At 41.6% G+C, this 27,975-nt stretch overlaps 1 protein-coding gene and 1 pseudogene across 1 annotated transcript; one reads left to right on the top strand and one right to left on the bottom strand.

Annotated features, from left to right (window-relative positions):
- Positions 1–1,295: 1,295 nt before the first annotated feature.
- On the top strand, positions 1,296–27,975 carry Clca3b (chloride channel accessory 3B). Its single transcript, NM_139148.2, has 14 exons — positions 1,296–1,471; positions 3,295–3,435; positions 3,625–3,772; positions 4,128–4,236; positions 5,973–6,150; positions 8,959–9,186; positions 11,337–11,570; positions 12,729–12,906; positions 13,934–14,034; positions 22,462–22,686; positions 23,030–23,300; positions 24,529–24,696; positions 25,151–25,387; positions 27,064–27,975. The coding sequence occupies exons 1-14, from the start codon at positions 1,313–1,315 to the stop codon at positions 27,819–27,821; spliced, it is 3,135 nt and encodes a 1,044-aa protein (NP_631887.2). The 5' UTR covers positions 1,296–1,312; the 3' UTR covers positions 27,822–27,975.
- On the bottom strand, positions 2,478–2,997 carry Gm16215 (predicted gene 16215; annotated as a pseudogene).

The raw sequence follows: 27,975 nt of genomic DNA, 5'->3' as shown, positions 1-27,975 counted from the left end.
TTACAGGTAAGAAAATTGAGACTGAGAGACAGAAAGAAACAAAAATCTCTCACCTCTGACCCAATTTACAATCTAGTAGAGAAAAACAAGTCATGTATGCCAGAATAGCAAAAGCAGCTCTGAGTATGTATATGTATAACAGTGCTTCAAGCAAATCCAAAGAAAAGAAAAATATTTCTTTAGGAAGAATTTTAAAGATGCTTCCCCATCTTGCCTGGACTAGCAAGGGTAAGATCATGCCAACAGTCAAAGATAAATGCTTTCCAAGAAGCTACAGTCATTACTCTGACAACACAGGTCTCCCTCTGCCTCAGGCAGATTCGTCTGATTAGCAAAATAGCCTATAACATGTAACACACGCTATTTACTGTCTCTTTATTAGGAGTTCCAGACACTTGGTGTGAAGAGTTTTCCATGGATTAATTCATTTAGCAGTTCCAACATCTCATAACAATTCAGATATTTTACAAAAGACAAAGCTTAAAAAAAATAAAGTCATACAACCCTAACAGAGAAATATGTGACTTTTAAGTGACCAGGACAAGAAGGAGTTGGGCTCACATTCAGCCAGCTTCGAGCACACTCATGATGACACGGTACAACCGACTCAAGCTATAGAGCACTTTAGTCAATGAAAAAAAAAAAAAACAAACTCTCAGGTGAAGAATATTAAGTTCTCAAGTTACAAAAGGATATGGAACACTCAATGCCATTTGAAAGCTGAAACAAACTAGGAGCTATCATGAAAGATAACAAAGGAAAGTCCCACGTGATCCAAGGCCAGTTTTGAAGCATTGTGCTTCTAACAGTCCCCTCTTGAGAAGGAACATAAAGTCATAAATCTCTGCCATGCCCACTCCAGCCCTGTTCGTTGTTTGCTTTTTAACACCAGCCTTTTCATCTGCTCTTTCCTGCTTTTTTTTTTAATCGGTTACTAACCTCGCCCTATAAACAGACCCTGACATCAGCCCTGTGGGGCTGTATCCTTATGATGATGGTGGCAGTGATGAAGACGGTCACAATGACAAGTACCCACAGCTATGAGGATGACTTCACAAAGAATCCGAAAGGACAGCTCACTTTAGTAAATACTTGGTGCCTTAGAAAGAACGATGGATGTGTTTACCTTAATCCCCACTAACATTTAACCGTTAAGTCTCTAGAATGAAAGCAATAAGGAAGGTCACCAAGAAATATGGGGACTTCACTCAACACCTATATGCAAATATTCTGGCCGTGATTCAAATTCCCGAGCGAAGCACACACATAAATGCCCTTCTGTGCTGCTCCTTCTCACTGGAGCAGTGCGACCATGGTGCCAGGGCTGCAGGTCCTTCTGTTCCTCACCCTGCATCTCCTGCAGAACACAGAGAGCTCCATGGTGCATCTCAACAGCAATGGATATGAGGGTGTGGTCATTGCCATTAACCCCAGTGTGCCGGAGGACGAAAGGCTCATCCCAAGCATAAAGGTAAGAAGGGGTTTTATTGTCAGGTCAATAATTCTGTTGCCTGCACATCCAAACTCACACACACAGTTACACATTCACACACACAGTTACACACTCACACATATGGTTTTACCCTCCCAAGGGGCGCTTTGACCGTCTTCATCATGTCTGCAGTATTATCTTCAGTCAAGATGGGAATCTGCTTAGCTTTATATCTTTATTATATATTAAATTCTATGGTCAAGCTGTTAATAATTTATTAAGTAGGTGAGGTAATAGACTTGAGAGCAAGTGGAGTTTCCACACTCTATCTTAGTAATGGTGGTTTACAAACTATAGAGCAAATGCACACTCCAGCTCCACTTAGGAAAACCGAAAACCCTTACCTGGCTTACCTTAAAGAAATCTTACACGTTTTAAAATTGATTTGTTTCTACTTTTACTTTTACCAGTATAATAAAAGATTTTAGCATATAGTGCTGGAATATGTACTCAGTTCTTAGATCCTCTCAGGACCAAGATCTGACTAAGAAGGACTCTAACTCTTACGTAAGTAAGAAATTAAGTGATTTACAGTCATAAAATTAATGACTAAACTGAAATTAATCAGCCTTTCTTATTTTTATTTTTACCACTTGGTAAAACTTGGTCTTTTACGACACTTGGTGTTAATTAGAAATGTCTACTATACTTATTTCGAGTTGTCTCTTCTCTAAGTATAGTGTGCTGATTAAAGACAAAGTTAATATCAAGTGCAACAATACACCAAACTTTAAACTCACAAAGTTATGTAACTGGGGCCTTAAGAATAAAAGATTCAGGAAGTGAGAAGTCTTTGTCGTTCAAGAGAGACGCTCTGTGCACAACACATTAGCTCCCAGGATGCGCTAGGTGAAAACAAACATATGAAGAACAAATCCAAGTAGCTTAGCTTCCCTCCATTCTCTGAGCCCTGACCCAAGCCATCTCCAGTCCACTTGCCGAAGTGTCCTTCTTCTTCATTTTGAGCATATGGCCTTCCTGCTCTGGTCTCCAGCAACCCTGCTTCTTGCGCTCGGTCCTCCGCACAGGCTGAGTGTGCCTTGGGCATTCAGGGATGCTTTCTAGTGCAGAAAAGCGTGGATTATCTCCACTCGTTCTCTGCTGCTGCCGGTGCTTTGGATTCCTTGCTGCTCCTCCTAATGCTGTTTGGCTTCTGCGTCTGGATCAGCTCCTTCTAACAGCACAGGAGAGAGCTCGTGCTTGTTTGTCCGAGCTGCACAGAGGAGGGAGTGCAGCCGTTTTGATTGACAGCACGCACTTTTCCAAGGACCGTTAGACTCTTACACCGGCCGACAGATGCAGCAGCAGGAGGAGAACAGCCAGCTTCCTACTTGCCATTCATTGGCACTCCAAGCTGCAGCAAGAGTTCGACAGTTGTTGCATGTCCAGAAGAGATGGCTCAATGTGGCACAGGTCTGCTGTCCTCATCAGCCCTAGCAGCCAGGGATGTTGGCCACGATGCCTCTATTCAACTCCACCCTTCCACTGTAGGCCAGGGTGCTGACTGTTGATTTAGCCTCTGACCCCTCCATCTCATTTTCTGAGCATCTCCCACAGACTTCCAATCCTAATTACTTTTATAACTGACCCAACATCTTCATTCCCATCTTCAGTCTATACTCCGGACTACAAACAAGGTAAAAGCAGGCATGAATTTGTACACATGAAAAGAAACATACAGACGTGAGATTTTGTAAAATCATTCTATTTAAGGGCTTCGATTTGTGTCGTTTGTGTATACATCTTTAATGCTAACTTTGTTGTGTGGCATTATTAACACAATGCACTTTTCGTTTTGTCAGGAAATGGTAACTCAAGCCTCCACTTACCTGTTTGAAGCCACAGAAAGAAGATTTTATTTCAGAAACGTGAGCATTTTAGTTCCCATAACCTGGAAGTCAAAAACTGAGTACTTAACACCAAAACAAGAATCATATGACCAAGTAGGTGTCACATCTATCTTCTAAACTGCTTCCTGTCCCTTTTACAGATGAATCCTTGTACCTTTGGGTGAATGCTAATTCTGTCGGGAATGAAACTAGGAAGATGGCCTTTATCAGTTAAGTGAGACAGTCCTAGTTTGTAAAGTCTCTTGCCTGGAGTCTGACTGGGTTTGCTGTTCTGTGTTTTAGGCAGACGTCATAGTTGCCGATCCTCACCTGCAACATGGAGACGACCCCTACACCCTTCAGTACGGACAGTGTGGGGACAGAGGACAGTACATACACTTCACTCCAAACTTCCTACTCACTGATAACTTGGGTATCTACGGACCCCGAGGTAGAAATAACTATTTCACACTTCTTATTTCCACTGGGGAAAAGCAAACCACTACCGTTAATGTGGATATCTAAGACTCAGAAAAGGAAAGTAAACTCTAAATAATGCCTTCACTTAGAAATACGCTAATTTCTTGGAAATATGCTAATTATAACCAACCTGTTGTGTAGACAGATTTAGTAGTTAACTGAGCCACATGATGATGTCATTCTGTTTCACCATTTATGAACTAATGAAAAATGTTGGTTTCTAGAGTCCTCTAGCTCAGGCTAAGAGATAAATAAGAAATTTAAATAGAAGGAATCCATATTAAATAGTTTTAACAAGATTTATATGTCACAATCCTCTCTCTCAGGCAGAGTCTTTGTCCATGAGTGGGCCCATCTCCGGTGGGGAGTATTTGATGAGTATAACATGGACCGGCCTTTCTACATGTCTAGAAAGAACACTGTCGAAGCAACAAGGTATCACTATGTAAACTAATCTGATTACAACTTCTTATTTACACCTCTTCAGCTCTCTGTATTGGGTGGCTTGAGGACAATCTGGGCATTAATCTACTCAAGCCCTATGTGTGAACTGGTAGGACATTTAATTTGGCTTTTAAATTAAAAGTATAAAGCACTTAGAATATTGTCTTCAAGTATTAAGAACCATAGAAATCAGTGTCTTGAGGAAATAATTCTGTGAGAGATCGTCAATTTGATGAAAGAGGGTGCTGGAGACATATCTATTCCTGTCTTCTCTGCAATGTGTGGTCTGCAGAGCTGCCTGGGCTCATGCACACAGGCTCAGCTGAGAGCAACATGGGCCTCTGACTCCGACTTTCACACCACAAAACCATTCCTAGCCTAGACAAGGCCTATTTAACCTTTAGTTACTTCTCCTCTTGATCTTTCTGCTCCTCCCATTTGAGGTTAGCTGCCCTGTAGAGAGTCCAGAGAGCATGTGTGGCCTCGATCACACGTCTACTTACCAGCTTATCTTGTTGTCGTTTTGTTTTCTCCCAATAGAGTTTAAGATCCTTCAAGACTGTGGGTTTTAGTTAGTCAGTCAGTCAGTCAGTCAGTTAGTTAGTTCGTTTTTAGTTTAGTTTAGCTTTGCTTTTGTAATTCTCTAAAGTCAAAACCAAACAAACAATTATCAAGTGATAAATATTTACAGCATTAAAAATGAATGAGTTTCCTTATGATCTGCCTTAAAAAGATATATCTTAGTTAAAACAAGCTCCTAACGCCCATTGAGCGTCTGCTCTGTTCCCAGAAACTTTTGAGTCTTATCATGTGCAAGTTAGGCTTCGGGCCCAACTCTGGAGCTACCTCTCTTGAAAAGACATTACAATCTCTGTTATCCTTATAATACAAACAAATGTGTGTAATGAACTAATGTCATGAGGTATGAATAAGAATATATATATATATATATATATATATATATATATATATATATACACATACATATATATACATATATATGTATACATATTTATATGCAGAGAGAGGGAGAGAGAGACTTTGAGAACGCTTTGAAAAAGGACTCTATCCCACTCCCCCATTCTCTGACATGGATTTAGCAACTATCTTTGTCATGAAAGCCCAATCATTTGATGAATATATTTTTCCAACTTTTCACTTAGTCTAGCTTACTCGTTATAAAAATGTAAGCTGCAACTTACTATACATTTACAACCATGGAATTTATATGTGGAAATTTAAGAGGATTTTAAACATATTTTGATTTTTCTCTCCTCACTAAAAATCCAATTCCTCTGCAACTCTTACCTAATTCGGTCTTTATAACATCCATATAAGTTTGATACTTATCAAATTATCATTAGCCCCCAGAGAAAATAGATGTATTGATCATATTAGGAAGCCAATGGATGTTTAAAATCATACTCTGAAAATACAGGGTTTTAGGGGGAGAGTTGTTTAGATGTTGTTGTTATTGTTGTTTTCCTAAAACCAAGGTTATGTATGTAGAGATAAACATTATGCCTACTGTTGTCAAAATGAAATATTTGGGGCATGACCAAGAAGAGTTGTCACTGAGGAAAAGATTTCAGGACAAGAGAGAGTGAGGGAAGCTTCCAAACTGGTTCTGAGGGTGTGGCTTTGTGATAGACAGCTCACTTAGCATGTGTGTAGCCTCTGGGTCCAGCAGCTAGCACCACCACAGCAACTCAATGCTTTTATCATAGGTGTTCCACCGACATCACTGGCACCAGTGTGGTCCGTGAGTGTCAGGGAGGCAGCTGTGTGTCGAGGAGATGTCGTCGAGATGCAAAGACAGGAATGCAGGAAGCCAAGTGTACATTTATCCCAAACAAATCCCAGACTGCGAGGGGCTCCATCATGTTCATGCAAAGTCTCGATTCTGTAAGTGCTTTCCATTTTTCTCACAATGGAATCCTTGCATAGAGCTAAGCAATGAAGTTTTATTTCCACTATGATACTATGTGTATCCACAAAGTGGAAGAAAATGACTCATTGAACTGACTAGAGGCTGTTTTCTCCAGGCAAGGATGGGATGCGTCTGGGTAGTATCCTATCCATTATCATTACCCTGCTCATGTCTTCAGGAATAGCACTGTGCCCTTCTTACTTGAGTCACATAACTTCTTAGAGTCTTCCCTCACTCATGTCTGTTGGACTGGTGTGTAGAACAGCAACCTCACGCTAATCCATCTCCAGGTGATTTCTCACACCAGCCTAATGGAATCAACAATGGGGCTTCCAGGTGACATTCTAGGTTTTCCACTGTCTTCTCACTAAAGCTTACCAAACCATTATAAAATGCTAATATTTGGGAAATCCAGATGCCCCTGTCTCCACAGAACAGATATAAGAAGATACGTTCTCGAAGACAATGGTTTAAATACGTAATCTGATGGGTATCAGCACATGTGTTAGAGTCAATAGATTTGACACAGAAACCTAATGTGTGTTTTCAAGATGTTATTGACAGAACACTGCAAATATGATATTTAGCTCCCTCATTTTAAAAATGTCAATTAAGACACCTTGTTTCCATTATCATTATGTTTATAAGGTTTAATATAAGCAAGTATAAGCTCAATTAATGCAAGGTAGGTACAAAACAAGCCTTAAATTTTTAATTTTAAAATTTATAATATGTTTTGAAAATATGTAGTCATCTCTTTCCCTAAAAAAATCCAATCTCTTTTAATTTTAATTTTCGCTTGACACATTGTAAATTTAAGGGATACAATGTGACATTTTAATAGACAGACATAATGCCTAATGATGAAATACGGATAATTAGCATATTCATTACCTCAAAGATTTATGCTCTACCTTGGTGGTAAAAACATTCAAAATCCTCTCATCATGCTATTTTGAAACACAAATTACTGTTAACTAAGGTCACTTTATTCTGCTATTAAACACTAGAATATATTCTAGTAATCTAACTGTAATTTTATACTACTAGCCAACTTCTCTGTGTGACCTTCTCATTTGGATTCTCAGTTACAGATCACCAATATTCTACTCTACTTATATTATAGAGTTTTTTAGCCTCAGTATATTAGTGAGATCACAACCACATCTGTCTTTTTGGTCTCCTATTATGTCACTTTGCACAATGTTCTCTAGGTTCACTTATATTGAGGCAAATAATAGTGTTTTCTTCTCATTTGTGAGAGAATGCTATCCTCTTGTGTGTACACTACATTTTATCAATCCATTCATCCATTGATGGACACTTAGGTTGAGTCTACATTTTGAACACTGTGACTATCATGGATGTGCAGTGTGATATGGTTGTTGGGTATCTGTGCAGCATAGATGATAGATAGATAGATAGATAGATAGATAGATAGATAGATAGATAGATAAATAGATAGACAGATAGACAGATAGTGCAGCATAGATAGATAGATAGATAGATAGATAGATAGATAGATAGATGATAAATAGATGATAGATAGATGATAGATAGATGATAGAGAGAGAGAGGGGTAGAGAGATAGAAATACAGATAGAGATTGCTTGGTCATATGGTGTTTCTATTTTTCAGTCTTTACAAACTCCCATGTTATTTTCCCTCGAGTACCAACTCAGATTCCTATCAAGCATGATCATCCCCCTTTTCTAGGACCTTCTCCAACATTTTCTTTTTGTCTTATTTACTGCACCCATCTGACTGGAGTGAGCTTGTATCTCACCGTGGCTTTAATATGTCCTTCCCTGGTGGCTGGCAGTGAGAAGCTCTTTGCCACATCCATACCGGTCCCTTACATGTATTTTCTTGAGAAAAGTCTACTTAGTTCATCTGACTATTTTTAATCTTGTTATTTCTGGGAGGTTTTTGTTATTGGATTTTGTGAGTTCCTTATAAATTTTTAAGTCTCCTACTGTGGGCCATTGGCAAGTGTTTCCTGCCATTGTGAAGGCTGTCTATTTAATGTCTGTTGGTTATTCTCTTTGATGCTATCCAGTCTTAAATTATATAAACATATTATCTTTACCTTACAAAAGTGTATGCAAATGTAAGACTATCTTAAATGAAAAAGTATTTTTAAAACAAATCAAAGTTATATATCTAAATTATTATAAGGCCAGCTTAATTGAAAATCAGCAATTCCTCAGATACTAACACACAAGCAACAAATACTACCACAGGCATAAAAAAGTTTCTGATGGAATTACTCTTATCTTCCAAGGTTTTTATTTATACGTGTCAAACTCATAAGCACTGATAACAAGCTAGATTGTTAGGGTGTATGTCCCCAAGTTTCTGGGCTCACTATGGAAGTATAGAGCATTCATAGTAAGAGTCATCTCTCTCATTCTACTTTTAAGGGACAGAAATGACCAGAAACCATACATTTCTTTTCTTACATTTAATTCAGAAGAGGCGGTCCTCAAAGTGTAGATAAGGAAGCAAGAAGCTAACGTAACTACGTGAGTGGCGACCATTCTGCACTGACAGTCTCATTTTAAAGCTCCTAACAGCATTGACCCTAAGTATTGACAGCGTTACTCACTTTCACATCCATGTGAAATGGACAACAAAGCATCTAATAGAAGTAATTCTTGTCAGGAGACAAATCCGGTTCAGGATGCGCATGGCAGCTAAAATCATATGTGGAAAAGGGAGAAAAAAATGGTGATCCATTATGTATTATTACAACATAGAGTTTTAATTGGTTTTTTTTTCAGGTGGTTGAATTCTGCACAGAAAAAACCCACAATGTAGAAGCTCCAAACCTACAAAACAAAATGTGCAATCTCAGAAGCACGTGGGATGTAATCAAGGCGTCTGCTGACTTTCAGAATGCCTCTCCCATGACAGGAACAGAAGCCCCTCCCCTGCCTACATTTTCACTGCTCAAATCCAGACAGCGAGTGGTCTGCTTGGTGCTGGATAAATCTGGAAGCATGCGCTTAGTAAGACATTATATGCTGGGTTTCTTAAATTAAGTATTTAAGCTAAATACAGAATTATAATTTAATTTAATTTTAGTTCTAATAAACTAATAATGATGCTTATGCCAATGAAATACTGGGATAAAAAACAATGGTTAAAGTGGGGTTATAAGATTATAGATAGTTTTTTATCCCATAACTTTTGGTTCTAAGAAAAATTTAACTGCACACACAAAGAGAAATGAAGTCAGATCTGACGGTGCCTACCTATAATTTTAGCCACTCAGAGGCTGAGACAACCAGCCTCAATTGTGAGCATTAGTTTTAAGCCAGCCTGGGCAACCTAGCAAGATCTCACCTCAAAAAAACAGAAGGGAAGAAACAAATGAAAATTATCCGTGGTACCACCATTGAACATATCACATCATTCTCTTCTTCTTCTTCTTCTTCTTCTTCTTCTTCTTCTTCTTCTTCTTCTTCTTCTTCTTCTTCTTCTTCTTCTTCTTCTTCTTCCTCTTCTCTTCTTTTCTCCTCTTCCTCTTCCTCCTCCTCCTCCTCCTCCTCCTCCTCCTCCTCCTCCTCCTCCTCCTCCTCCTCCTCTTCTTCTTCTTCTTCTTCTTCTTCTTCTTCTTCTTCTTCTTCTTCTTCTTCTTCTTCTTTATAGAACAGAGTTTATTTAGGGCATGGGGAGGGGAATTGAGGGAGGAGAGAGAGAAGAGAGGAACGAAGAGGAAAAGAGAGGAAAAGAGAGGAGGGGAGGGGAGGTGGTAGGAGAAGGAAGGGGGTAGGGGAGGGGAGAGGAGGGGAGAGGAGGGGAGAGGAGGGGAGGAGAGGAGAGGAGAGGAGAGGAGAGGAGAGGAGAGGAGAGGAGAGGAGAGGAGAGGAGAGGAGAGGAGAGGAGAGGAGAGGAGAGGAGAGGAGAGGGTAGAAGCCATCCAGGAACACGTGGAGAAGAATGGGAAAAGAAGGGACAGAGAGAGTAAGAGCCCTTTTCTGATTCCTAATGTTTACTTTTTCTTCAAAAACTGTAATTGTACTTTGTATGTTTTATAACCCAATCTTTTACATAATATGCCTTAAAAATTTTCCATGTCAAAAAAGATTCTGTGAAACGTTTTAATAATTACATCATATTTACTGAATCAGCTAGCACAGGGTCTACATGGCTTTGCACCAAGTCCTCAGCGTGTATATTATAGCTATTAGCTTAGTATGTTTATGGGACTCCTGACCATGAGAACAAGTGGGTCTCTGACTCTCCTGCCTGCTCTTGGGACTCTTCCTCCTGTTGGGTTGCTGTGTCCAACTTCAGTACGCTAATTTTTGCTTCATCTTACTATATTTTATTTGGTCCTGTTTGGCTATCTCTTCAAAGCCTGTTCTTTTCTAATTTGGTCTATCAAGACTCCAACTTTCAAAACCTCTCCAGAAAGGGAGTGAATCCAGAGGGGAGGGAAGGGGAGGGAAGGGGAGGAGAGATGGAGCAGACCTGAAAGGGAAACTATTTTCAATAAAGGAGAAAAATGGAAAAACAAAAAATAATTGTTATATTTAGCAATTATGTCATATATACATACCATAATTTAATCAGTTCCCTATAGTTGGACATTTTTGGTACTTTTCTACTTGGTATTTACTAAGAAAAAATAAGTTTCATTCAGAAAAAATATTAAATAGATTGTTATATAAAAAGGTAAGACTTTTATAAATATAGCTAATGGTTTTAAGGTTTATTTATTTTATTTTATGTGTATAAGTGTATTGCCTAAAGTATATATATGCACCACTTGAGAGAGTCTCACACCTGCAAAGGCCAAAAGAGGTCTCAGATCCTCTGGAAGTGGAGGTGCAAACAGTTGTGAGTCACATCTGGGTTCTGAGAACTGAACCCAAGTCCTCTTCAAGAGCAAAAAGAACACTTAACCACTGAGCTAATTTGCAAACCTTTAAACTGAAGAAAATATACCTTTAAAATGCACTAATGAATTATTATCAAGACCTATGGCCATTGGTGATTTTTTGTCTTTCACTGATATGACAAGGTTTAAAGATACTCCAGAGTTGCTCTCATATATATGCATACATACATACATACATACATACATACATACATACATACATGTGTGTGTGTGTGTGTGTGTGTGTAATTCTTTATGTTTTTGTTTAAACAGGGAAGCCCCATCACTCGTCTGACCCTAATGAACCAAGCAGCAGAGCTATACTTAATTCAAATTATTGAAAAGGAATCCTTGGTCGGCCTGGTGACATTTGATAGCACTGCCACAATCCAAACTAACCTAATAAGGATCATCAATGACAGCTCCTACCTAGCGATCAGCACAAAGCTGCCTCAATACCCAAATGGCGGAACTTCAATTTGCAACGGACTCAAAAAAGGATTCGAGGTTAAAAAAGAATCTATTTACTATCATTGACTACTACATAGTACCCTTGATGACTTCTTCAACTCTCACCAAGGGTCGTGAGTTCATGGATTCTTCATTTCATCATAGTCTAACCTGATCTAGACAAATCATCTGTGTAGAGAAAGTAGCCTTCCCCATCCTCTGTAGCCTATGTCCAAATGTCACCTGGCGCAACATCGCGGGCTAAGTGGCACTGGGGAGTGGATATGCAAGGAGAGATCAGCAATTGAATAGCAAGCTCTTTGGCACCACCCTGAGTAGAATGCAATGCCATTGAGAAAACCTTGAAAGTGGGTCATTGGTACCATTTGATACTGCAGGCACCGAAATTCCTGGCCCATCAAATTGGCGTTTTAAACCACAGAGACCAAAGTGCTCCTCAGGCAGCAAAAGGCCAAGCATAAAGAGCACAGATGGAAGTTAAACGGTGTTAAAATTGTAAACTAAAATGTTAGGAGCACTTGTTGAGGGATGTAGCCCACTGTGTGTAGATAACTCTTGATATTCACGTTTTCCAACCTAAGCTAACCTCCACTTGAGTCTATTTATCATCAAATACTAAGACACAAAATAGAAAGTCACCTTTTAAACGAATCTTGCCTCCAAGTAGTCACTGCCACCCTGAACACGTTGGCCTTAGAAGAGTGTGACCCCAGCCGGATTATGTCTAAATGTTTTAGGGTCATTCAACTAGTCAGAGCCTAGCTCTAAAGGCTCAGCTTACCCACCAGCTTTCCCTGGGAAGTTCGTTAGAGCCTAGCCACCCTTGCAGGCTGAGCTCCAGGTGATGCAGCCTTCCAGACTGCCTGGGTCACTTGCCTATCCCCAAGTAGTTCCTAGGATGATAAGAGAAAGCCATTTACTAACTTTGTACAGGACTTATGTGACTCATGCTTCCTCTTGCGAGTAGTGGGAGCACGCATGCGTTAGATGACTAGGTCTATCAAGACTCCAGCTTTCAAAACCCATCCATTATACCCGGTTCCACGTGCCAACTCAGCTGGGAATGATAACGCAGTTAGGTCACTCTGAGGCAGAAGCCTAAGGACTCCTCCAGGACTAAAGAAGTTTGTTCTTACTTTTCTTTTATTCAGAAATTATTCTTTTGCGATTAATAATGTGGCTTTTCCCCTCCAGGCAATTACCTCCAGTGACCAGAGCACTTCCGGTTCTGAGATCGTATTGCTAACAGATGGGGAAGATAATAGAATAAGCTCGTGCTTTCAGGAGGTCAAACACAGTGGAGCCATCATCCACACCATCGCGCTGGGGCCTTCTGCTGCGCGAGAACTGGAGACTCTGTCAGACATGACAGGTACAACTTGGAACAGAGATTGAATAGAAAATGTTCTGGTTGTCTTTCTGTCGTACATGATCTTTCTCCACAAACAGAAAACTGCTCAAAAATTCCCTGTCTAAAAGTTAATCTTTGCCTCTTGCTCCTTGGGTTCTTTTTCCTTCCCCTGCAGCTTCCGTATACCAACGGCTCATGGTGCTCGTTATCTTTGTCACCATTTATTCTTTGCCTAATTTCAACCGATACCACTAATCTGAGCCTTGTTCTACGGCTCCCAGCGGCATCCGAAATTATTTCTCAGCTTAAAACTACCATTCGATTCGACAGAAAAGGTTTAGGCATCCAGATTTATGGAGGAACAAATGGAAACCCAGAGGCTATACATGATTTGCAGAAGAGTCCTGACTATCATTCAGGACTCATTCCACCGTGGGGTATTTCTATCTCGTCCTAACACATTCTAAGCCTGACCACACCAGCCCCTGTGTGGCTCCTTCAGTAGTCTTCTAGACGGACTTTCAGCCATCTAGTAGTTACATAAGTGTGTAATGAATATCATATTTTAGGCACTCGTTTCTCTCCAACCTATTCTTTCTTGGCTTCTTACATGCAAGTAAGATCCTTCTGTCCTTTAATGTCTCCATTATCTATTTTCTACCGTACATCAATTTCCCTTCACTCTAAACAGTCAGTATCTCATGATCATTGATGCAGTTGTGATCCAACCAGAAAATAATTCACTAACTTTTCAGAGCTGCCTTGAATTTCACTGTTGTGGTATTAATTGTGTCATATCCAGGCATTGCTACAATAACTTGCACTCCTTTCTGGTGGCTGATTAATCAAACAAATAACTGAAGTTCTTTGGGTTTCCCTTTGTTCTTAACACACTTTGGGTAAGTAAATTCTACTTGGAACACTACGACCCTGAGGATCTGGTAAAGCAATCCTTGGTGGACTGTAACTGAAGACCTAAGTAGCTTGTGCAGTAGTTTGTTGAGCTCACAGAGTAAACAGGATTTTCCCATTTAAAACTCCCCTTTAGGAGGGCTTCGATTTTATGCCAAGGAAGACGTGAATGGCCTGATTGATGCTTTCAGTGGGATCTCATCTAAAAGTGGCAGCATCTCACAGCAGGCTCTGCAGGTCAGCAAATCCCTTTGTCTTCTCACTGTTTCATAGACGCCCATTGTGCTAATTATTAGCTATTCCTTTTTTTTTTTTTTTTTTTTTTGGTTTTTTGAGATAGGGTTTCTCTGTGTAACCCTGACTGTCCTGGAACTCACTTTGTAGACCAGGCTGGCCTCGAACTCAGAAATCCACTTGCCTCTGCCTCCCAAGTGCTGGAATTAAAGGCATGCGCCACCACACCTGGCTCCAAGGCAACTGTTATAAAGGAAAACATTAAATTGGGGCTGCCTTACAGTTGCAGAGGTTTGGTCCATTATCGTTTTGGCGGACACATGGTGATACCCAGGCAAATGTTATTAGAGAGGTAGCTAGCTGAGAGTTCTTCACCTTGATCTGCAGGCATCAGAAGGATAAGACTGAGCATAAGAGACCTCTATGCCCACCACCCATACCTTCTCCAGCAAGGCCACACCTCCTAATAGTGCCATGCCCTATGGCCAAGCATACAAGCATGAGTCTATGGGGACCTTACCTATTAAAACCACCACACTAACTTAAAAATGGCTCCATTGGATAGAAGAAACACTTCCCCATTGAACTTGGTTTCCCATGGCTTAAACATGCCTTGTCTCCTGCAGCCCTTTATTCCTTATATTATTTTTAATCTTCATAATTTTTACAAATTTAATTTAGCAATTTAAATTTTTCCTAACATATTGTTTTTACTGAAAAAAATTTAATGCTCTATTATTTTTTTTTTAATTTTTTTTTCCATTTTTTATTAGGTATTTAGCTCATTTACATTTCCAATGCTATACCAAAAGTCCCCCATACCCTCCCACCCCCACTCCCCTACCCACCCATTCCCCCTTTTTGGCCCTGGCGTTCCCCTGTACTGGGGCATATAAAGTTTGCGTGTCCAATGGGCCTCTCTTTCCAGTGATGGCCGACTAGGCCATCTTTTGATACATATGCAGCTAGAGTCAAGAGCTCAGGGGTACTGGTTAGTTCATAATGTTGTTCCACCTATAGGGTTGAAGATCCCTTTAGCTCCTTGGGTACTTTCTCTAGCTCCTCCATTGGGAGCCCTGTGATCCATCCATTACCTGACTGTGAGCATCCACCTCTGTGTTTGCCAGGCCCCGGCATAGTCTCACAAGAGACAGCTACATCTGGGTCGTTTCGATAAAATCTTGCTAGTGTATGCAATGGTGTCAGCATTTGGAAGCTGATTATGGGGTGGATCCCTGGATATGGTAGTCTCTACATGGTCCATCCTTTCATCTCAGCTCCATACTTTGTTTCTGTAACTCCTTCCATGGGTGTTTTGTTCCCACTTCTAAGGAGGGGCATAGTGTCCACACTTCAGTCTTCATTTTTCTTGAGTTTCATGTGTTTAGGAAATTGTATCTTATATCGTGGGTATCCTAGGTTTTGGGCTAGTATCCACTTATCAGTGAGTACATATTGTGTGAGTTCCTTTGTGAATGTGTTACCTCACTCAGGATGATGCTCTCCAGGTCCATCCATTTGGCTAGGAATTTCATAAATTCATTCTTTTTGATAGCTGAGTAGTACTCCATTGTGTAGATGTACCACATTTTCTGTATCCATTCCTCTGTTGAGGGGCATCTGGGTTCTTTCCAGTTTCTGGCTATTATAAATAAGGCTGCTATGAACATAGTGGAGCATGTGTCCTTCTTACCAGTTGGGGCTTCTTCTGGATATATGCCCAGGAGAGGTATTGCTGGATCCTCCGGTAGTACTATGTCCAATTTTCTGAGGAACCGCCAGACTGATTTCCAGAGTGGTTGTACAAGCCTGCAATCCCACCAACAATGGAGGAGTGTTCCTCTTTCTCCACATCCACGCCAGCATCTGCTGTCACCTGAATTTTTGATCTTAGCCATTCTGACTGGTGTGAGGTGGAATCTCAGGGTTGTTTTGATTTGCATTTCCCTGATGATTAAGGATGTTGAACATTTTTTCAGGTGCTTCTCTGCCATTCGGTATTCCTCAGGTGAGAATTCCTTGTTCAGTTCTGAGCCCCATTTTTTAAGGGGGTTATTTGATTTTCTGAGGTCCACCTTCTTGAGTTCTTTATATATGTTGGATATTAGTCCCCTATCTGATTTAGGATAGGTAAAGATCCTTTCCCAGTCTGTTGGTGGTCCTTTTGTCTTATTGACAGTGTCTTTTGCCTTGCAGAAACTTTGGAGTTTCATTAGGTCCCATTTGTCAATTCTCGATCTTACAGCACAAGCCATTGCTGTTCTGTTCAGGAATTTTTCCCCTGTGCCCATATCTTCAAGGCTTTTTCCCACTTTCTCCTCTATAAGTTTCAGTGTCTCTGGTTTTATGTGAAGTTCCTTGATCCACTTAGATTTGACCTTAGTACAAGGAGATAAGTATGGATCTATTCGCATTCTTCTACATGATAACAACCAGTTGTGCCAGCACCAATTGTTGAAAATGCTGTCTTTCTTCCACTGGATGGTTTTGGCTCCCTTGTCGAAGATCAAGTGACCATAGGTGTGTGGGTTCATTTCTGGGTCTTCAATTCTATTCCATTGGTCCACTTGTCTGTCTCTATACCAGTACCATGCCGTTTTTATCACAATTGCTCTGTAGTAAAGCTTTAGGTCAGGCATGGTGATTCCACCAGAGGTTCTTTTATCCTTGAGAAGAGTTTTTGCTATCCTCGGTTTTTTGTTATTCCAGATGAATTTGCAAATTGCTCCTTCTAATTCGTTGAAGAATTGAGTTGGAATTTTGATGGGGATTGCATTGAATCTGTAGATTGCTTTTGGCAAGATAGCCATTTTTACAATGTTGATCCTGCCAATCCATGAGCATGGGAGATCTTTCCATCTTCTGAGATCTTCTTTAATTTCTTTCTTCAGGGACTTGAAGTTTTTATCATACAGATCTTTCACTTCCTTCGTTAGAGTCACGCCGAGGTATTTTATATTATTTGTGGCTATTGAGAAGGGTGTTGTTTCCCTAATTTCTTTCTCAGCCTGTTTATTCTTTGTGTAGAGAAAGGCCATTGACTTGTTTGAGTTAATTTTATATCCAGCTACTTCACCAAAGCTGTTTATCAGGTTTAGGAGTTCTCTGGTGGAATTTTTAGGGTCACTTATATATACTATCATATCATCTGCAAAAAGTGATATTTTGACTTCCTCTTTTCCAATTTGTATCCCCTTGATCTCCTTTTGTTGTCGAATTGCTCTGGCTAATACTTCAAGTACTATGTTGAAAAGGTAGGGAGAAAGTGGGCAGCCTTGTCTAGTCCCTGATTTTAGTGGGATTGCTTCCAGCTTCTCTCCATTTACTTTGATGTTGGCTACTGGTTTGCTGTAGATTGCTTTTATCATGTTTAGGTATGGGCCTTGAATTCCTGATCTTTCCAAAACTTTTATCATGAATGGGTGTTGGATCTTGTCAAATGCTTTTTCTGCATCTAACGAGATGATCATGTGGTTTTTGTCTTTGAGTTTGTTTATATAATGGATTACATTGATGGATTTTCGTATATTAAACCATCCCTGCATCCCTGGAATAAAACCTACTTGGTCAGGATGGATGATTGCTTTAATGTGTTCTTGGATGCGGTTAGCGAGAATTTTATTAAGGATTTTTGCATCGATGTTCATAAGAGAAATTGGTCTGAAGTTCTCTATCTTTGTTGGATCTTTCTGTGGTTTAGGTATCAGAGTAATAGTGGCTTCATAAAATGAGTTGGGTAGAATACCTTCTACTTCTATCTTGTGAAAAAGTTTGTGCAGAACTGGAGTTAGATCTTCTTTGAAGGTCTGATAGAACTCTGCACTAAACCCGTCTGGTCCTGGGCTTTTTTTGGCTGGGAGACTATTAATAACTGCTTCTATTTCTTTAGGGGATATGGGACTGTTTAGAAGGTCAACTTGATCCTGATTCAACTTTGGTACCTGGTATCTGTCCAGAAATTTGTCCATTTCGTCCAGGTTTTCCAGTTTTGTTGAGTATAGCCTTTTGTAGAAGGATCTGATGGTGTTTTGGATTTCTTCAGGATCTGTTGTTATGTCTCCCTTTTCATTTCTGATTTTGTTAATTAGGATTTTGTCCCTGTGCCCTTTAGTGAGTCTAGCTAAGGGTTTATCTATCTTGTTGATTTTCTCAAAGAACCAACTCCTCGTTTGGTTAATTCTTTGAATAGTTCTTCTTGTTTCCACTTGGTTGATTTCACCCCTGAGTTTGATTATTTCCTGCCGTCTACTCCTCTTGGGTGAATTTGCTTCCTTTTTTTCTAGAGCTTTTAGATGTGTTGTCAAGCTGCTAGTATGTGCTCTCTCCCGTTTTTTCTTGGAGGCACTCAGAGCTATGAGTTTCCCTCTTAGAAATGCTTTCATTGTGTCCCAAAGGTTTGGGTACGTTGTGGCTTCATTTTCATTAAACTCTAAAAAGTCTTTAATTTCTTTCTTTATTCCTTCCTTGACCAAGGTATCATTGAGAAGAGTGTTGTTCAGTTTCCATGTGAATGTTGGCTTTCTGTTATTTATTTTGTTATTGAAGATCAGCCTTAGTGCATGGTGATCTGATAGGATACATGGGACAATTTCAATATTTTTGAATCTGTTGAGGCCTGATTTGTGACCTATTATGTGGTCAATTTTGGAGAAGGTACCATGAGGTGCTGAGAAGAAGGTATATCCTTTTGTTTTAGGATAAAATGTTCTGTAGATATCTGTCAGATCCATTTGTTTCATCACTTCTGTTAGTTTCAGTGTGTCCCTGTTTAGTTTCTGTTTCCATGATCTGTCCATTGGTGAAAGTGGTGTGTTGAAGTCTCCCACTATTATTGTGTGAGGTGCAATGTGTGCTTTGAGCTTTACTAAAGTTTCTTTAGTGAATGTGGCTGCTCTTGTATTTGGAGCATAGATATTCAGAATTGAGAGTTCCTCTTGGAGGATTTTACCTTTGATGAGAATGAAGTGTCCCTCCTTGTCTTTTTTGATGACTTTGGGTTGGAAGTCAATCTTATCAGATATTAGGGTGGCTACTCCTGCTTGTTTCTTCATACCATTTGCTTGGAAAATTGTTTTCCAGCCTTTCACTCTGAGGTAGTGTCTATCTTTTTCTCTGAGATGAGTTTCCTGTAAGCAGCAAAATGTTGGGTCTTGTTTGTGTAGCCAGTTTGTTAGTCTATGTCTTTTTATTGGCGAGTTGAGACCATTGATGTTAAGAGATATTAAGGAAAAGTAATTGTTGCTTCCTGTTATTTTAGTTGTTAAAGTTGGCATTCTGTTCTTGTGGCTGTCTTCTTTTAGGTTTGTTGAGGGATTACCTTCTTGTTTTTTCTAGGGCGTTGTTCCCGTTCTTGTATTGGTTTTTTTCTGTTATTATCCTTTGAAGGGCTGGATTCGTGGAGAGATAATGCGTGAATTTGGTTTTGTCGTGGAATACTTTGGTTTCTCCATCTATGATAATTGAGAGTTTGGCTGGGTATAGTAGCCTGGGCTGCAGTTTGTGTTCTCTTAGTGTCTGTATAACATCTGTCCAGGCTCTTCTGGCCTTCATAGTCTCTGGTGAAAAATCTGGTGTAATTCTGATAGGCTTGCCTTTATATGTTACTTGACCTTTTTCCCTTACTGCTTTTAGTATTCTATCTTTATTTAGTGCATTTGACATTCTGATTATTATGTGTCGGGAGGAATTTCTTTTCTGGTCCAGTCTGTTTGGAGTTCTGTAGGCTTCTTGTATGTTCATAGGCATCTCATTCTTTAGATTTGGGAAGTTTTCTTCAATAATTTTGTTGAAGATGTTTGCTGGACCTTTGAGTTGAAAATCTTCATTCTCATCCACTCCTATTATCCGTACGTTTGGTCTTCTTATTGTGTCCTGGATTTCCTGGATATTTTGAGTTAGGATCTTTTTGCATTTTCCATTTTCTTTGATTGTTGTGCCGATGTTCTCTATGGAATCTTCTGCACCTGAGATTCTCTCTTCCATCTCTTGTATTCTGTTGCTGATGCTCAAATCTATGGTTCCAGATTTCTTTCCTAGGGTTTCTATCTCTAGTGTTGCCTCGCTTTGAGTTTTCTTTATTGTGTCTACTTCCCTTTTTAGGTCTAGTATGGTTTTGTTCATTTCCATCACCTGTTTGTATGTTTTTTCCTCTTTTTCTGTAAGGACTTCTACCTGTTTGATTGTGTTTTCCTGTTTTTCTTTAAGGACTTGTAACTCTTTAGCAGTGTTCTCCTGTATTTCTTTAAGTGATTTATTAAAGTCCTTCTTGATGTCCTCTACCATCATCATGAGATATGCTTTTAAATCTAGGTCTAGGTTCTCAGGTGTGTTGGGGTTCCCTGGACTGGGCGAAGTGGGTGTGCTGGGTTCTGGTGATGGTGAGTGGTCTTGGTTCCTGTTAGTAAGATTCCTCCGTTTACCTTTCGCCATCTGGTAATCTCTGGAGTTAGTAGTTATAGTTGACTCTGTTTAGAGATTGTTCTTCTGGTGATTCTGTTACCGTCTATCAGCAGACCTGGGAGACAGATTCTCTCCTCTGAGTTTCAGTGCTCAGAGCACTCTCTGCTGGCAAGCTCTCTTACAGGGAAGGTGCGCGGATATCTTGTATTTGGACCTCCTCCTGGCCGAAGAAGAAGGCCCAAAACAGGACCTTTCTCAGACACTGTGTTGCTTTGGCAGTTCCCAGGTGGTACAGACTCTCACCTAAGCAGATTAAATTCCTAAGTTCCTTGGAGTCCCGGAACCAAGATGGCGACCGCTGCTGCTGCTGCGGCTGAGACCGCCTCCCCTGCCGGGCGGGCACCTGTCCTCTGGTCCGGACGGTGGCCGGCTGTCCCCGGCCCACAAAGGGTGCTGCCTCAGCGCCTCTGTGCTTCCGCCTGTTCCAGAAGCTGTCAGGTTCTCTGGCGCACCCTCTCACCTGTTCAGACTAATTTTCTAAGTTCGGCGGGTCCCAGACCAAGATGGCGATCGCTGCTGCTGTGGCTTAGGCCGCCTCCCCAACCGGGCGGGCACCTGTCCTCCGGTCCGGACGGTGGCTGGCTGTCCCCGGCCCACAAAGGGTGCTGCCTCAGCGCCTCTGTGCTTCCGCCTGTTCCAGAAGCTGTCAGGTTCTCTGGCGCACCCTCTCACCTGTTCAGACTAATTTCCTAAGTTCGGCGGGTCCCGGACCAAGATGGCGACCGCTGCTGCTGTGGCTTAGGCCGCCTCCCCAACCGGGCGGGCACCTGTCCTCCGGTCCGGACGGTGGCTGGCTGTCCCCGGCCCACAAAGGGTGCTGCCTCAGCGCCTCTGTGCTTCCGCCTGTTCCAGAAGCTGTCAGGTTCTCTGGCGCACCCTCTCACCTGTTCAGACTAATTTTCTAAGTTCGGCGGGTCCCGGACCAAGATGGCGATCGCTGCTGCTGTGGCTTAGGCCGCCTCCCCAACCGGGCGGGCACCTGTCCTCCGGTCCGGACGGTGGCTGGCTGTCCCCGGCCCACAAAGGGTGCTGCCTCAGCGCCTCTGTGCTTCCGCCTGTTCCAGAAGCTGTCAGGTTCTCTGGCGCACCCTCTCACCTGTTCAGACTAATTTCCTAAGTTCGGCGGGTCTCGGACCAAGATGGCGACCGCTGCTGCTGTGGCTTAGGCCGCCTCCCCAGCCGGGTGGGCACCTGTCCTCAGGTCCGGAAGGTGGCCGGCTGTCCCCGGCCCACACAGGGTGCTGCCTCAGCGCCTCTGTGCTTCCGCCTGTTCCAGAAGCTGTCAGGTTCTCTGGCGCACCCTCTCACCTGTTCAGACTAATTTCCTAAGTTCGGCGGGTCCCGGACCAAGATGGCGACCGCTGCTGCTGTGGCTTAGGCCGCCTCCCCAACCGGGCGGGCACCTGTCCTCCGGTCCGGACGGTGGCTGGCTGTCCCCGGCCCACAAAGGGTGCTGCCTCAGCGCCTCTGTGCTTCCGCCTGTTCCAGAAGCTGTCAGGTTCTCTGGCGCACCCTCTCACCTGTTCAGACTAATTTCCTAAGTTCGGCGGGTCCCGGACCAAGATGGCGACCGCTGCTGCTGTGGCTTAGGCCGCCTCCCCAACCGGGCGGGCACCTGTCCTCCGGTCCGGACGGTGGCTGACTGTCCCCGGCCCACACAGGGTGCTGCCTCAGCGCCTCTGTGCTTCCGCCTGTTCCAGAAGCTGTCAGGTTCTCAATGCTCTATTATTTTAACTGAAAAGAATTTTGAAACTCAAAATTACACTGAACTACCTTAACTTTAAATTTCCAGAGTATTAAAGGCCAGACGTGGTGGCGCACGCCTTTAATCCCAGCACTTGGGAGGCAGAGGCAGGTGGATTTCTGAGTTCTAGGACAGCCAGGGCTACACAGAGAAACCCTATCTTGAAAAAAAAAATCCAGAGTAATAACATAGAGGTTTTTGCATCTTGTATAAAATTTCTGTTACAGTTGGAGAGCAAAGCCTTCAATGTCGGAGCAGGGGCATGGATAAACAGTACAGTACCTGTGGACAGTACCGTCGGCAACGACACGTTCTTTGTTATCACCTGGACAGTAAGAAAGCCAGAAATCATTCTTCAAGATCCAAAAGGAAAAAACTACACCACCTCCGATTTCCAGGAAGATAAGCTAAATATCTTCTCTGTTCGCCTTCGGATCCCAGGCATTGCTGAGGTAGGTCTGTTCTGTTGTTTTTGTGAGTTACCCATTTATGTTAGAAAGTAAAGGCATCCTCTGTGTTTCCAACACTAAAGCAGTAACAGGTAATTCTTAAAAGTAAGCTTCATAGAACACAGAAGGATTCATACCCACATTGTTAGTCTACTAAATCAGATAGTATTCAGACTGGGGCAATATCTCAACAGTACAGCAGCTAAGCTTGCAGAGGCCCTGGCTCCATTCCCAACATCACAAAAGCCCTTGCTCTTTTTCTTTTTACACTTCTAAGTAATTATATACCCTAAGTACAGAGGAGGAAAACACTAGCAAAGCTCTTAAAGGGAATTTATTTTTTCAGACAGGCACTTGGACTTACAGCCTCTTAAATAAGGGTGCCACATCTCAGTTGCTAACAGTGACAGTGACCACTCGAGCAAGAAGTCCCACCACACTCCCAGTCATCGCCACCGCTCACATGAGTCAGAGCACAGCCCAGTACCCTAGCCGGATGATTGTGTATGCAAGGGTCAGCCAAGGGTTTTTGCCTGTTCTGGGAGCCAATGTCACAGCCGTCATAGAAGCTGAGAGTGGAAATCAAGTCACCCTGGAGCTCTGGGACAACGGGGCAGGTAATGGGTGCCATGGGACTTAAAATTATTTCATTGGGTTCTATCTCAGTGTCCCTCTGTACACTTAAGAACTGTATTTCAAAGTGAATGAAATCTAGCTGCAATGTGTTAAACCTCTGCCCAGATGTAAGTACTGATGTGTTATGAAAAGATAAAGAGAGGGAGGATATGTCTGGTGGATGTGTGGTGAGGTGTGGGGGAAGGGGGTGCTCCACGGGCCCATGCGGAGGCATCCCTTTTCCCTGAGGGACCAGCCACACGACCCACAGGATGGTATAGTATAGAATGAGTTTATTCAAGGCATGGGAAGGGGAGTTATGAGGGTAGAACAGGCAAAGAAAGGGAGGGGGAAAAGGAGGGAGGGGAGGGGGAAAAGGGGAAGGTAGGGGAGGGGAGGAGAGGGGAGGGAAGAGGGGGGTGGGCCATGAGGACATAGAGGGGGTAGAGAAGGGAATGGGGAGAGAGCACAGCGGGAGCAGGAAAGTAAGAATAAGAGAGAGAGGAGGGGGCAAGCAGCCCCATTTATAGTGAGTCAGACACACCTGGCTATTGCCAGGTAACTGTGGGGCAAAGTTTAGACAAAATGCTAACAGTACACTGTCATCCTTAAAGTTCATTAGTTTTACTTGAACCATGGAAGGAACTCGAGGACCATTTTTCTCACTTCTGGCGGCAGTGTTTTAATCCACTTTGTTATCTTTATATTTTCTTTTTCTTTTTTTTTTTCTTCTTTTTTCTTTTTTTTGTTTTTGTTTTTGTTTTTTGTTGTTGTTGTTTTTGTTTTTTGTTTTTTTGTTTTGTTTTTTCGAGACATGGTTTCTCTGTGTAGCCCTGGCTATCTTGGAACTCACTTTGAAGACCAGGCTGGCCTTAAACTCAGAAATCCACCTGCCTCTGCCTCCCAAGTGCTGGGATTAAAGGCGTGCACCACCACTGCCCGGCTATCTTTATATTTTCTTATTTTGATAAGCTTTTTATATGAAATAGGAGCCCCAATCATTATTTAAATGAGCACCACAAAAAAAGGACTGAACACCTACTAAGAATTCTTCCAGAATCGGAGGGTTATCATGTGGCCAAGACAAACTTTGAAGCAATATAGTGACCCTAGAACTCCTGTACTTGAAACTGTGCCACCTGAACTACGAAACCATGGCCACGCCCTGTACTCACAGTTACAACTCTCATTTTTACTTACCACGACTAACTCTTACATTTCAATGCCAAGGTGCTGACACACTCAAAAATGACGGCATCTACTCAAGATATTTCACAGACTTCCATGGAAATGGCAGATACAGCTTAAAAGTCAATGCCCAGGCAAGAAAGAACATGGCTAAACTAAATCTGAAACAAAAGAATAAGTCTCTCTATATACCTGGCTACGTTGAAAATGGTAAGTAACATTCAAATAGAAATGTCTGGTTTAGGTCAAATAAATATAAGAAAGATCAAAAGCATAACAGAGGTCACCGTCGGTATGTCCCAAAAGCAAATCTGGGCAATGGATTCATAGACACGTTTATGCATGTTTTGGAACTCCCCTCAATTCACTCCACTCAGCATTGTCTATGAAGCAAGCTCTGTGCTAGATGCTAGCACTACAAATACGGATAAAACACAATTCTTGCCCGCAAAAAAAATTTCACAGGCGAGTATGAGATAAGGATAAGATTAAAATACAGCTTAACTAAAATGTCACGTTCCCTCATCCACTTCAAAATGATGTTAAAACAAACAAGCTTTTCAATATCTGCACTGAGTACCGGCAAGATTAATTTACAAGAACAGACATGACAACATAAAAGTTATAATGTATTTGTTTTTGTTTGCTTGTTGTGGGGATGTAGATCAAATTGTACTGAATCCACCCAGACCGGAAATCCCAGAAGCCACAGAAGCTACAGTGGAAGACTTCAGCAGACTAACCTCTGGAGGATCGTTTACTGTGTCTGGAGCGCCCCCTGATGGCGATCACGCTCGTGTGTTTCCACCAAGTAAAGTCACAGACCTGGAGGCTGAGTTTATAGGTGATCATATTCACCTTACATGGACGGCCCCTGGCAAGGTCCTCGATAAGGGAAGAGGTGAGTCTGATGGCGAATTTAAAGTGTTATGAAAGACACCCCTTTACCTTTCATTTTTCTAAAGCTTCTTTAATGTCTTATTTAATGTCTGACTAACACATATAGAATAAATAACAGTAACCCACTATTCACTTATATTTAAATATAAAAACTGAAACTTCAAAAGATACAAGCTGGCCCAAATTATTCCTGTTCTAATAACTTAAAATTCCAACCCAGTTTTTTTCAGATTGTTTATCAAATTGCCTGTCTCAATTTGAGCTATTTAAATTAAATGGACAGATGAAATAGCACTATTCTCTTGTATCCTTTTGTCCCAACAAAGGGCAATTTTCTAAGTATTTATGTCTTTGCTCAATTTTATTCAATTACTGTTGAGCCTGCAAACACTTTCAGAGTCTCTGTCACAAGGTTAGCGCTTTAAAGTCAACAAAGTACAAAATACACCAGGTAAACAGATAACTGCAGACAGGCAGACATATAGATAGAAGATAAATAGATACATAGTTACATAGATACATAGATGATTGATAGATGATAGAGATATATAGATGATAGATAGATAGATAGATAGATAGATAGATAGATAGATAGATATAATAAATATATAGATGGATAGATAGAGGATAGATAGATACATGGATACATAGGTGATTATAGATGATAGATGGATAGATACACATATATAGGTGATGATAGATTGATAGATACATAGAAGAGAGAGAGAGATAGATAGATAGATAGATAGATAGATAGATAGATAGATAGATAGATGACACATAGGTAGATTCACCTAAATGAAAAACAAGGATTTGTGAGTGATAGTGGAATGGTCAGGACTTATCCAGGGACTTAACATGAAACTAAATGTTAATCAGAGAATTTAATTATGGGAGAAAAAAAATCAAAGTTATGTACCACATATTTTAAGTATTTCCAACATTACCTAAAAACATAAAAAATTAAGTTTTCATACCAAATAAGAGTTATAAATATTTTATCCTCACAATTCATAAGACATTCTGGGTCCATTTCTGTTGATTTCTAAAATCAGTGTGGAATGTAATACTTGCACAGGAATCTTCCTTTCTTTTCTAAAGAAAACAATAGTTACAACAGCTAACATTCAGCCACCCATTAATTACCAATTTACTACGCTGTTCTAAACACTTTTTACTCATTACCATTGACAAATATCACTGTCAGAATATCAGCAGTCGGAAAACTTCGTGTGAAATTAATCAAATCACTAAATCTCTGTTTTACACTTTAAAAACTGGAGATGAGAAAGATGACATTGTAGAATCAAGGTGCTAGCTGAGGAGGGAAGAGGTCCTGGGCCTGTGCTTACTGTTCATCCAGCGTCTGTGACCTTTGACTCTTGCCCTTCCGTCCTCCCTGTATGTAACTGTGCTTCTCTGAGTGCTCCCCATCGCTTCTTCTTTCAATTTAATTTACAGAAAGAGAAAAGGAAAGAAAATAGAAGATACTTATGGACTTATGCTTTTACTCCACATGAATATTATGTGTACCTTGCTCTAATTTAAAGCAGAGTTCTTCTCTTTCTGTATCTTTCTAAAAAGAAGCCTGGATTCTGGGTGGAAGGCTGCAGCCCCAGAGAAGAGTCAGAGACACATCCTCACCACGCTAACGAACGTGATGTTTCTCTTTTCTAGCATATAGATACGTCATCAGGATGAGTGGGCATTCTCTGGCTCTCCAAGAAGATTTTAGCAACTCTACTTTAGTGAATACTTCCAGTGTAATGCCTAAAGAGGCTGGCTCAAAAGAAACATTTAAATTCAAACCAGAAACTTTTAAAATAGAAAATGGCACCCAAGTCTACATTGCAATCCAGGCTGACAATGAAGCCCGTCTCTCCTCTGAGGTCTCCAACATTGCACAGGCTGTGAAGTTTATTCCTCCACAAGTTTATTTGACACCCAGCACCCCTCCTGGTCTGAGTACCCCCAGCACCCCTCCTGGTCTGAGTACCCCCAGCACCCCTCCTGGTCTGAGTACCCCCAGCACCCCTCCTGGTCTGAGTACCCCCAGCACCCCTCCTGGTCTGAGTACCCCCAGCACCCCTCCTGGTCTGAGTACCCCCAGCACCCCTCCTGGTCTGAGTACCCCCAGCACCCCTCCTGGTCTGAGTACCCCCAGCACCCCTCCTGGTCTGAGTACCCCCAGCACCCCTCCTGGTCTGAGTACCCCCAGCACCCCTCCTGGTCTGAGTACCCCCAGCACCCCTCCTGGTCTGAGTACCCCCAGCACCCCTCCTGGTCTGAGTACCCCCAGCACCCCTCCTGGTCTGAGTACCCCCAGCACCCCTCCTGGTCTGAGTACCCCCAGCACCCCTCCTGGTCTGGGTACCAAAGTGTCCGTACCCAGTTTGACAGTTTTTGTACTTGTTGCAACTTTATTCATATTTTAAACTAGAAATTGCAGTAGAACTGAAATTCAACCTTTGAATTCAAATTTACTCTCCTCATTGTCTACTCTACAACTCCTTGTAACATAAACGTGAACATTCAATACTGTAAATTTCCTATTTGCGTCTATTAAAATTATAAGTTGCTATATATAAA

Source organism: Mus musculus, chromosome 3 (assembly GCF_000001635.26).
Source record: "Mus musculus strain C57BL/6J chromosome 3, GRCm38.p6 C57BL/6J".
Classification (NCBI taxonomy): Eukaryota; Metazoa; Chordata; class Mammalia; order Rodentia; family Muridae; genus Mus; species Mus musculus.
The sequence above is the reverse complement of the archived record's forward strand: the minus strand, read 5'-3'. Positions and strand labels throughout refer to the sequence as shown.

Coding starts and splice junctions, on each gene's coding strand:
- Clca3b (NM_139148.2), top strand. CDS start 1,313: ATGGTGCCAGGGCTGCAGGTCCTTCTGTTCCTCACCCTGCATCTCCTG. Junction 14,035..22,461: donor TCTCACAGCAGGCTCTGCAG/GTCAGCAAATCC, acceptor TTTCTGTTACAG/TTGGAGAGCAAAGCCTTCAA. Junction 23,301..24,528: donor GCTCTGGGACAACGGGGCAG/GTAATGGGTGCC, acceptor TTCAATGCCAAG/GTGCTGACACACTCAAAAAT.